This window comes from Cyprinus carpio, chromosome B11, assembly GCF_018340385.1.
Source record: "Cyprinus carpio isolate SPL01 chromosome B11, ASM1834038v1, whole genome shotgun sequence".
In the NCBI taxonomy this organism is placed as follows: Eukaryota; Metazoa; Chordata; class Actinopteri; order Cypriniformes; family Cyprinidae; genus Cyprinus; species Cyprinus carpio.
The window spans coordinates 8,916,675-8,929,029 of record NC_056607.1 but is presented as its reverse complement, the minus strand read 5'-3'; the positions used below and the strand labels follow the sequence as shown (position 1 = coordinate 8,929,029).

The 12,355-nt window shown below is 35.9% G+C and overlaps 1 protein-coding gene and 1 long non-coding RNA gene across 3 annotated transcripts in view; one reads left to right on the top strand and one right to left on the bottom strand.

The window, feature by feature from the left end:
• The window catches only part of LOC122138881, a 125,736-nt gene that overhangs the window by 84,138 nt on the left and 29,243 nt on the right, over positions 1-12,355 (bottom strand). The gene's annotated exons all lie outside the window — the stretch shown is intronic.
• The window catches only part of LOC109079852 (cyclin-dependent kinase 18-like), a 96,912-nt gene that overhangs the window by 55,548 nt on the left and 29,009 nt on the right, over positions 1-12,355 (top strand). For both annotated transcript variants that reach the window (XM_042733766.1, XM_042733765.1), the window contains exon 2: positions 606-741. In XM_042733766.1, coding sequence (XP_042589700.1) covers positions 624-741 — 118 coding nt within the window. In that variant the 5' untranslated portion in view covers positions 606-623. The remainder of the gene's footprint in view (positions 1-605; positions 742-12,355) is intronic.

Genomic DNA, 12,355 nt, shown 5'->3' with positions numbered 1-12,355 from the left:
AAGTCCTCCCAAATACAGAGAAATCATTGTTATGTTCATATCGCACACCCCTAGTTGGACAGATATGAACACATCTGTTTCGATAGAACTACCCCGAGAAAAAAATATTACACAGATTGCTCTTTTATAGCTCATGAATCATAAAGTCTCAGATTGTTCTCCAAAAATTCCCTTGGGGAGAAAAAAAACAGACACAAATGATTCAATAGCTGACCTTAAGCAAGAGTATAGAGCTACAAAATGAATGCAGATAGCAGCTCAGATCATTTCTACTTGGAGGTATTTAATGAAAAACATTTGAGTTCATTACTGAGATCTCTGACTTTTGAATGCAGACTTGTTATTTTGGAGTTTTTGTGTACACAACACCAAACTTGGCGCTCTGACAGAGCGTAAAACAGCAAGCGATGCCAGAACAGAGGCAAATCTCTCTGAAACGTTGTAAACATTCAATCTCAGATACTTCGGCTACATTTTAAAAGACAAAAGCACAAGAGAGCCCAATAAAATCATGACAGCTTTCATGTAGAGAGCACAACAAAACAAATATCATCATCTCAAATAAAATAACACATTAACTCACACTGTTCTTGCATCCTCCACAGGACTTCTGGTCCAGCGACATGAATAAGATGAAGAACTTCAAGAGGCGTTTCTCACTTTCTGTGCCACGAACAGAGACGATAGAGGAGAACGAGTTTACTGAACAGATAAACCAGCTCAAAATCTGCTGCAATGAAGGTATGGCTTTGCTTTTGACTTTTGCATCTCCCATTCAAAGCACAAGAGTCTGACGCGAGCATCATGAAACCCACTGAATAAACAAGACTTGTGTTACTTATTATATAGATCATACCTGATGCCATTACTACAGTGATCAGATGCTTTTTATTGACTCACTTGAATCACAAACCATTATTTTATCCAGGAAGTTGGTTCAAATCTATAAAGATAGTGCACTATGTAGCACAATGAGAAAAGTAGATTCATTGGTTTCCAACAAAGGTCAAAACAAATGAGAAGGGTAAATATATACTATGATCAAAGATAGTCCTATCCAGCAGGATTCGATTTCTCAGAGGACGCCTGAGTGAAAAAACTGATTCAGATGGCATTAAAAAAATAAAAATTACAAATTCTGTATAACACACATGCACCTGACCTCCTGAGGGAACACTAGTCCCATCCAAACAGGGCTTTAGTCTATAATCCCACAATATGAACTGTTTGTTTTTCATTAATTTCATGCATAACCAGAATTTATAACAACAAAAGGCATTTAATCCTGATTTTGGCATCTAAGGTTTGTTTGCTTTGTTGTGGCCTTTTAAACATAATAAATCTAGAGAGGAAAAAAAAAAGTGTAAAATTGTAGATTTATTAAAAACATGAAACTTTTACAAAGTGATGGATCTTTGTGTGAAACTGAATATACAGAAAGCAATGATGATCTTTAGGAATTAATTTTATTCATCAGGTCAGCAGGAGAGATGTTGGTTGGAGAAGTTGATGGTTACTCTTGTTAGCTTCTGTAAAAATAAAACTATAAAAAAAAAAAACATTTTTGTTGCTTGAAATAAAGATTAAATAAATTAAAATATTAATATTATATAAAAAAATATAAACCAAAATAAAAATTAAATGAAATCTAAAAAGTACTTTATTAAAAGCTAATACAATGACAAAATAAAAAATTAATTAAACAAAATTAAAACTTAAATTAATTTAATTAATTTAACATTAATTTAAAAATTTAAACTTAAAATATAAAAATAAAAGTTCATTCTAGATGTTCATAAAAAATCTAGTAAATATATGTATTCCTATAAACTACTGATTCTGACTGAGGTGGAAAAACTAACTACATTTTGATTCAAGATTAACACAACTTTGTTTTTTAAACTCAACCAAAGACATGCCAAACATCCATAACATGAGGGAAACAGGATATTCAACCGGATAAAATTTAGGGTGGGACATTTTATCAAATGGGAATTTGTTAAACTGATGAATTGCACACAATAAAAAGCAGGAACATTTAATAAAGGAAGTAAATACTGTAGTGTCAATTTTGAAGCATCACCGAAAGTCAACTGAGGCTACCTTTTGCAATTCGAAGCCTTCTGGATTTTTCTCAAATGGAATGAGATCTCACCAAGAGGCCGGGAAAATGAGTGGCCCATAAGAGTTTGATAACCTCTCCAAGAGATGGAAGAGAGATGCATCTAGCGGCCTGCGAGGACCTCGGGGGTCAGAGCCACTCTGGAGAAGATGAGGAGGAAACGGGATTCTGACCCTCCAGCGTCTTCGCTCTTCGTTCACAGTGGTGCTTATCTTTGTGCCTACATTATTAATGCAGTGGTAATAGTACAATTCTGCTCCGCTCTCTGGCTCTATGGTCTTAACGCCTTCTCGAGTCAATATTAAATCGAATTTCAAGGGAGAGACTACAAGCAAGACCACTTTAAGAATTTAAGACTGTGTCAAAGATCTACAGGGGTTTTCGCACACCTTCGGTCTTGCGATATAAATCGATAATGCTTGTTATTGGCCAGTGTGTATCTTGTTTTAACTCTAAAGAAAGAGCGTTTATACTCTTTATTCTGAATTCCAATCAACTTTATGAACAAAAAACAGTATTATTATTGTAGAAAAAAAAAAAAAAAAAGAAAGAATATATATTAGGTTTCACTTGGAAATGCATTACATTATGGAAGTGTTGTGTATCCTGTTTCATGTCATTTGTAAAAACCAGTGAAATTTTCAACCTTCATGTCTGGTTTTATACAACTTTAAGCATCACAACAAAGGTACAAACCACAAAAATCAAAAGTGCCTCTTCTGTCAAATGTGCCTGGCAATAATGTTTTTCAAACTTAGCCCTGGTTCCTGTACAAACTGTAAATATAGAAATAGTGGAATAATTGTACAGCAAGAAAACCACAATTAACCCACAGAGATGTTCTCCAGCTATTTTCAAATTTGGAAATGAGCTGAAGCTACAAATATACCCTACCATTCAATATTTTAGAAATGAAGAAATTATTACTTTTACTTAGCAAGGATGCATCAATCATAAATAAAAAATAAATCATGGTTTCCACAAAAAATATTAAGCAGCACAACATAAAAATAATTTCCCAACATTAATAATAATAAGAAATTTTTCTTCAGCAGCAATTCAACACATGGACTAATTAAAATGCTTAAAATTCAGCTTTGCGTCAAAGGAATAAATTGCATTTTACAATATATTCAAATAGAAAGCAGTTATTTTAAATTGTAATAATATTTCATCATTTTACTATTTTTATGTTTGATCAAATAAATGCAGCTTTGGTGAACATAGGAGACTATTAAAATAAAATCTTGCTGACCTCAAACTTTTAAACAGCACACAAACATTCTGACCAATAAGGAGACGGTTTTCACCATAGACTGTAAAAAAAAAACATGGACGTAGTGTCCGTGGCGTCACCCGTAGGTTTCTGAAGAGCATTTTTGAAGCTCAAAGTGCGCGGAGACGCCCATCACCATCTTGGCTGCATGTCACTCCCGGATAATCGAAAATGGACACCGCCTAGCGTGACGATGGTGACAGCAGCGGCAATCCACCTGTCACTCAAGTGGCCACGCCCTTAATTATGCAGAACCTTAAGGCTTAATATAATTTAAACGGATGAGTTATAAAAAAAAATCCACCCCCTTCACAGTTGTTATAAAGGGCAAAATTAATATATAGACCAAAACCACTTTTTGTACTAGGCTGTAAACACATTTTTTCTGCTGTAAAGTTGGGCATTTTAATATGGGGAGTCTATGGCACTGACTCCCTTTTGGAGCCAGCATCTAGCGGCCAGTCGATGAATTGCAGTTTTAGTCACTTCCGTGTTGGTTTCGAGAGAGACCGGAAGGTTGCCACTTGGTTTTCACACACGTGGCTCACGAAAATTATCATAAGCTCCAGTAAGAAGTGACATACATGGATATAAGCCAAGAAGAGACTGGTTTTCCTTTGCTGTAAACAAAACTTGGTTCTCATGAGACTAGCATATTCTCACCGGAGCTTACACTACACCTACGTCATGCACTGGACACCACTCTCTAGTGAACGCATGTATGACAGTTAGCGGAAGCTAGAGATTACAGTTTATAAAGTTCTAAATATGTACATTTTGTTTTACACAAATGTATCAATTCACTTCAGGAGGCCTTTATTAACCCCCTGAAGCCATGTGGAGCACTTTTTATGATGGATGGATGCACTTTATTTTGCTTCAAAATCTTGAACCATTTACTGCCATTATAAAGCTTGGAAGAGCCAGGACATTTTTCAACATAATGCCAATTGAATTCATCTGAAAGAAGAAAGTCATGTACACCTAGGATGGCTTGAGGGTGAGTAGTAAATCCTGGGGTAATTTTCAATTTTTGGTGAACAATCCCTTTAAACTGACAGTGAAGATTAGTGACATCAAATTGCCCTAAATTTGCCCTAAATGGCATAGTTTGGTCACTCCAATGATCTCTTCCTGTCTAAGCAAGCATTTCCTGGTCAGAATAAGTTGTAAGGTGCATAGGACTTTGTTATAAGACAAAACTCTGGCTACACAAGATTGAATAAGAAACCAGGCGATGAACCCTTGGTCCATGGCAGGATGGGGATTTGGACCTGGTTGCATGCTGGGAACAAAACATTTGTTTGGGGAGCAATCAGGTTCCTCAGCTGTCTGAGACAGCTGTTTCCACAACGCCCAATTTTTCCCCCACCACGAACCAGCTGCTCCCATTGGCTGATGGGACGGTAAGCTGTTACTTCCTCCACCACCGGGAGACACGGCAGCGATGGAGACAGCTGGAGCAGGATGGAGTTTGGAAGGAGGAAGCGGATCCGAGGACAGGCGGGGAGGAGATGCAAGAACGCTTTTCGTCTATTTACCCCGTCCCCTTCCCTCCAGCTGCAAATGAACCTCCAAGCCAAGCGTGGCGGGAGAGCCGTCTACGGGTCGGGATGGAAAAAGCATCAGAAACAACTTGAGAAATGGAGCGCTTCGTTCCAATTTTCTCGCCCATGTACCTAAGATTTTAAGAACTCAATTACTGCAAGGTTAATGTGGAAGAAACCGATCCGAGTCACGTTAGGGAGTCGGACCTCATATTTCCTCCCTGCCAGCATGTCTATCTCATTATCTCATTATATTTGTGATGTATCACTGATCGAGACGCAACCGAGTCATTCTCCATGGAGAGGCGCCCATGATGGAGCCATCATGCAAATGTTAGCGCAGTCTTTTAGTTAACAAGTGTTTCTTGATTACCACAAAGATGTAAGCTATATTTAATGATAATGCTTACAAAATGACTTTTCGACATATTCCTTGGAGGGTTCGAACATAATTACAGACCCAGAAACACCCACGCACACACACACACTAAATCTCATTGAGTAGTTTATACTGCAAAGGATGAATGTAATGTGTGTTGGGCAGAACTGAAAGGAGAGGCATCTCATTTAGAGACAGCCATCAAAATAACCACCAGCTGTCTGTGTGGCCCTCTGGCTAGGCATGAATAAAGAGTGTGCTCATTTCCGATGAAAAACGGCAAGGACTGCAGTGTCTGAATGGTTTCGCTCAGAGGTACGAATCAAAACAATCACATGAACACCACAACAAGGAAGCAGGTGTTCAGGTGCACATCAAATAGCTTATATTCAAGCACACACGTCAGGAGAAAAATAACTAGACCAAAAATGACTTGAGGGCCTTTCACAAAACTCATGTTTCCTATGAATTCTGTGGAGCAAAAAACAAAACAGATACAAAACAGAGCATTCCTGAGAGATTTAATGGTGCATTGCAAAATTCAAAGTTTAAGTCAAATTTAACTCTGTATGTGCAACTCTATATTTAAGTCTCTGAACTGTTAGACATCTCATTACACCACTTCACCATTTTTTATTATAAACAAACCCTATGGCAGTAAGTAAATAAAAAGCAAATCAATCAATCATTAAAATTTAGTGTCAGAAAGATTTTTTTTTTTTGTAAGGATGCATCAAACTGATCAAATTGCAGAAAGTCTTTGTAAAAATTATATATACCTTGTACATTTCAAATAAAATCCGTTTCTATTCATCAAATAGTTATGAAAAAAAATTCTACAACTGTTTCCACAAAAACTTTTAGCGGCACAACTGTTTTTAACATTGACAATAATAAATGTTTCTTGAGCACCAAATCAATAATTTCTGATGGATCATTTGACCATTGAAGACTGGAGTAATGGCTGCTGAAAATTAAGCTTTGCATAACGGAAATAAATGACATTTTAAAAGATTATTAAATGATTAAAATTTAGTTATTTTAATTTTAATAATATTTAACAATATTAATGTTTTTACTGTATTTTTATAAAATAAATGCAGCCTTGGTAAGCATAAGAGACTTCTCTCTATAAAATAAAAAAATAAAATAATAAAATAAAATAAAAAAAATTAATCTTACTGACCCCAAACTTTTCAACAGTAAATATTTAATTGCACCATTTTTTTTTTAAATATAATTATTAACAAACCTATTGTCTCTTAACCCTAACACTGCAGGTGGGTTAACAAAACATTTTTCAAAACAGTTTTTGTTAACAATTAAAAAAAAAAAACCTTGGCTCAAATGCATGTCACCTCTTTAATTTGCTTTCACTAATCTCACGGTTTACTGAGAACACTTTCTTACCTTAACATAAACTCCCTCTTCCATGACTTAACATCATACAGTGATGGCCAAAGCAGTGCATTATGTTTGCTGGGATATGCACGGAAGCCCTGACATCAATCATATGAAAGTGTCTTTGGTCTAAGTATTTAGCCTTCTATGTTCTTTTATTAATTAATTTGTAAATGAGGAGTCCTAATAGTTTTCTACATAATCAGTTATAGTCCAGCGGGTCAAAGCCTTATGACACAAAATGTGCCTAACATCTGATGACCTAGTTTCAATTCTGTATAATTAGCTGCATGTGTCACCTGTAACCCCATAATGAAGTAAAATATCACTGGCTAGGTTAACAGTAACATTAGTTTTACAAGCGGTCTCTCTTGGTTCAAACCTACAAACCTTTCAGTTACTAGCCCAGATCTTTAATCACCACCCCAGAGAAAGGTCCAAACCCACAAGGGCACAGCAACATGGCTTATCAGTGATTCACCTCAACCACTGAGCCACCTTTGTTTCAATGACAGCTCGATTTCTCTGCATTATTAATGTGTTGAGAGCTTTTGTCTCCGAACAGGGAATGTCTACTTGAAAAAGGAAGTTAGGCCTGGAGAAAAAGCAAAGACAAATGTTTCGTTTCCTTTAATGAAAGGAATTCTAATTATATCATCTTTTACTCACCCTCATGTCGTTGCAACACACATGACCTTGTTGCATAGCCATGTTTGAACCAATCTGTATAGTCACCCAATATTGCACAACACCACGAAATCAGCACAATACAATGAAAAAAAGCCGCAACAACACAACAAAATCAGCACAACACAACGGAAACATGCCGCAACACAATGGAATTAGCACATCACAACATAAGCTGCAACACAACAAAATTAGCAGAACGTGATCAAAAAAATGCAACACAATGGAAACAAGTCGCAAGGCAATTCACCCTAACCAATTCATGTTCTCCCAGCAACTACTAGCTCACCGGCTGTTTTATGGCCCCATGGGACTTATGGGATAGCTTTAATACAGACATAAGCCTCCGATACAATTCCTCAAGGGAGGTTTGAGCTCTTGGAAGTTCACAGAGATGTAGGAAGGTTCTTAATAGACCTGATACGTGTGTTTAGATGTGCAGACAGACTCTGCTGGAGCCCAATGGGAGAAAGCTGTCTGGGCAGAGGGCTGTCTGAGCCCTGAGGCCTCTAAGAAATAGGACACACACATACTCTGGCATCCAGGGTCAGCAGCCTACCGGCAGGGCAAGCACAAATACTAGTGCATGTCCCGGTGCACAGAAAGTCATTTCAGGACAGAGTGCTGGTAACCGATGCTTTCAAACAGTTAGCTGTATGAAGATGTTGTCAGACATATCTATTATTCCTTTTGACCTCTTCACAGACTCTGAGGAGACACTACAAAGGGTCAAACTGCAGGGCTTTGCTTCTATTTTCTACTTCAGTATTTTATCCAACATTAGCCAGGTTTCCATCCATGCGCATGCAGAATTTATTCAGCAAATGCATTTCCATCTCCCATGATTCGCATTAACCTTTTTTCGCACAAGTCAAAAACCACCTCAAGCAAGCATAAAAAACATTTTTGGAAATTAAGGGATTTTTTTTCTGAAGATTGCCGTTTCCATCACTCATTTCTGATGCGATATTTCAAAATGCGCTTAAAAACAGGGTGATCGAAACATAGCTATATAGGTTGCAATTGTAATGACAGCACAACCATTTCCAACATTGATTATAAATAAGCATATTAGAATAATATCTGAGGGATCATGTGACACTGAAGACAGGAGAAAATTGAGTTTTGCGTCACAGAAATAAATAATATTTTAAAGGACCTTAAAATAGAAAACCATTATTAGAAAGTGCAAAAATATTACACAATATTATTGTTTTTTTCTGTATTGTTGATCAAATAAATACAGCCTTGATGATCGTAAGAGACTCACTCTTTGGGCTGCCCTAAACTAAACGTATTGGTGATTACCAAAATACCAAATACCAAAATAAATTTTCACGTTTCTGTAATGGTGAATCCACACCAGTATGTGTAAGCCTCTTTAGTCACAGTAGTGTTTCTAATACAAAATAGAATTATTGTTAACAAAAGTTTATTCAAATGCAAGTATTTGGGTACAACTAGAAACTATTTGGAAGTCAGTAACAACAGAGACTGTGGAAAAGTACATAAAAACAATGCCATCATGAATGCAAGCTGTTATCAAAGCCAAAGAAAGAGGCCAAACAAAATAAAAATAAAATATAGAAGGTTTTTTGTTGTTGTTATTATGTGTGAATAAAGACTATTTAGTTGTTTCAGTTTGTTATTTGGTAAATAAATGATGATAGTATTTTTATTTTTTAACATGTTTTTGACAGATTCCTAAAATATTTATTTTCTCTCTTCATTATGGCAGGTGGTCTAATAAATTTGTTAAGCACTGTATAAATAAATATTTAGTATATATATTACAGATTAGTATTAAATATAATATGTAGTATTTATAAATAGCCAATTTAAATATTTTATATATTAAATTTTACATTTTATATTTAGTATTTTCATTATAGATAAATATAAATTACAATATCAATATGTATAAATTTACATTTATATACATTAGATATCTATGAATTGACTTTTAGAGTTTATACATTTTCTATTAACTGTTCCATTTGTTTTCTAATACAGTGAAGAGCCCATCAGAATGATTCATATACTGTACATTAAAATATCAATCTTGAAATTTTAAGAAGGAAAATCAAAATCATTCAAATCAAAACAGTTTGATGGAACAAAACAGAAAAAAAATACAGTTTTGATGCATTTTGTCTTAATGTCATTTGTTCGTACGTAGCACCAACCGAATGCAAAAAGGAGTAAGTGACAGACATTCAACAAATATATGGCTTAAAGAACCATAAGCTATATACAAAACTACATAAAACACAGTATTATGCCTTGAAATATATTGCTGAAGACAGATTTGTTACAAAAGCAGTAACAGCAGTGCTTTAGAACGGATGAATTTAGAGATGCAACTCTATGGAGAGCATTTACCATACTGACAGCATAACAACATGGTGTCTGCATGCGAAAACCCTCTCTGCATTTATAAATACATTCCTTTAAAGCAGCACAGCTAAAAATATTAAAGCTATTATTAAAAATTAGAAGGAAAAATTAAACTGTTCAACCCTTTTCCGATTTCACCTCAAAAATTCACCGCTTACGCAATCTCTCCCCAAGACTGGACATCTAAGAAATGAAGGAAAGACAAATCTCCTGAGCGCGTCCCCTTGTATTTGCTCGCCCAGCAAGCTATTTGCTTGAAACCTTCAGTGGCGGTTCTGGATTTTGTCACTAGAGAAGGCCAGGATATGATTTGACATGTCCAGTAGGTAGATGAAGGATATGAAATATTGGTGGGGAGTCCAGATTGTAGCTGGATTTCCTGGAGAGGACAATCTCTCAGATAGAGCGCGAGAGGACCAGAAAGAGAAAGAGCAGAAAATGACTCGCCTGCTACGACCCCAATTACCACCGAGGAGATCAAAGAGCTCGCAGCCACTGTGATATTTAAATGATGAGCCTGGATAGGGCCTCGCTTTTCATATCTGCAAATGAAGGAGAGCAAGGCCCACCGCCGCCCTCTCTCTCTCTCTCTCTCACTCATTCGGGGTTTGAAAGCAGTATATAACAGTTTCTTTCGCCTACTGCTGAATTATAATGAAACTGAAAGCCAACTGTAGGAGCCTGTTTAATAAATTCATACATTTTTATATTGCCATAATATATTAGAGTGTATAATGGTCATTCAAATCTTACATAAAATTGTTTACATGCATCATTTGTAGCATTTGCATTGAGATTACATTGATTTGCATGAAAAGCGGTACCGTCTCTTTAAGACTATCAGCTGGAAAATGTGAAAGCAGCAAGAGCACGGCGCAGAAGGTACAGACATTTTTCGCATAATAATACAATATACTAGCTTCTAAAATTATTTTTTGTAATGTCCATTCAATGATTTACTTATTTGCTGTAATAATTTTTTTTTTTAACGTAACTCTTCAGGGAAAAACATTTCTGTATGTGATTAACTGTGATTCATAATCAGCATATAATGACATTAATCAGATTTTAATTTTGAATCAATTGCTCTAGTTTGAATCAAGAACAGGCGGTCAAGACAAGAGTAACAAATATTTTAATAGAAACATTATTCAATACAAATGTGTGGATGGATGCATGAATAAATATATGTATATATGGACACAATCAGTGAAAGTGAATAAACCATAAAAAGACACAGAAACACCATAAAGGATCATGAAAGTAGGTTATATGACTCATTAACTAAAGTTCAGATCATCTGAAGCTGTATGATAGCTTTATGTAAGATACGCCGATAGCTGAATTCGAGAACCAAATCACCACTGATTTCTTTAGTGATTTCTTTAGGTTTTATTAATACATGTAGTAGAAGCAGTAGCAGTAGTAATAATAATATTTAATTATTATATATAATTATAATATTTTTATATAACACATAGTTATATTTGTAGCAATATAGGCCCTGCTTGTAATATAATGCAAGAGTCACATGTTTTACTACAATGATATCTGCTTTTTCTTATTCTCCTAATTACCTGTAAGTCAACAGGAAGTTTTGTTCTTGCTTTTACTGAAGAAAGTCAGTCCTACAGGTCTGGAATGACATGAAAGTGAGTAAATGAGGACAGGATTTTCTTTTTTGTTTGGCTGAACTACTCCTTTAACCGTCATTCTCTTGATGTTTACTGAAACGCAACACCAACCAGCCCTCCAACGCTCCTCTCACTAGTCATTCTCTCAGTTTTCCACTCTTTGTCTGTTTTTTTAATTTGCATATGTGGGCTAGGGGACATTTACCTCTCTCTTAACAAATCAAGGATAGCAAAACATTTACCCGTCTGTTTGGGCAAAACCATCCCCCGCTGCATTCCAAGGCCAGGCGTGAACATAAAATGCAATTAAATCAATATGAGAACAATAGAGAAAGAGCGAGTGTGAGAGAGAGAGCGAGAGAGAGAACAAACATCTAAGGCTGTGTGGGGGACCTGGTATTGAATTTCAGATCTGCTGAAAAGCAGGATGTGATATAAATATTGATGAATCAGATGGCTACCTGAGAGACAGAATAGCTATCTCTTGTTATCCGGATCCCGACATTGCCTTTGTTAACAGTCTGCGTTGTCATGGCAACAAGCAATTAAATGGCAGCATGCATTTAAACATCAGAGACAAGTTGAGATTCATGCTGCCGAACAATAGAGGAGGGAAAAAAATGCTGGCTGTGTGTGATTGCTAGGGGAATCGAAAAACGTTTCAGAGTGAGAGAGAAAAGTTGTGAGGTATCGCTAAATGCTGAAGTACACTCTATATCTCACAATACATAAGAGCCTGAAGCCTAGTTTACTAAGGTACACATACAACACGTATATATCTTACAGTGACCTCACACTTTTTCAAATTTTTTTCAAAAATATCTCCAACAATGCCATGAACGAATCAAGTAGCTCCGAAATGAATCACATTTTAATTTAAAGCAAAACAATTACATGAAAATCTGATTAAAA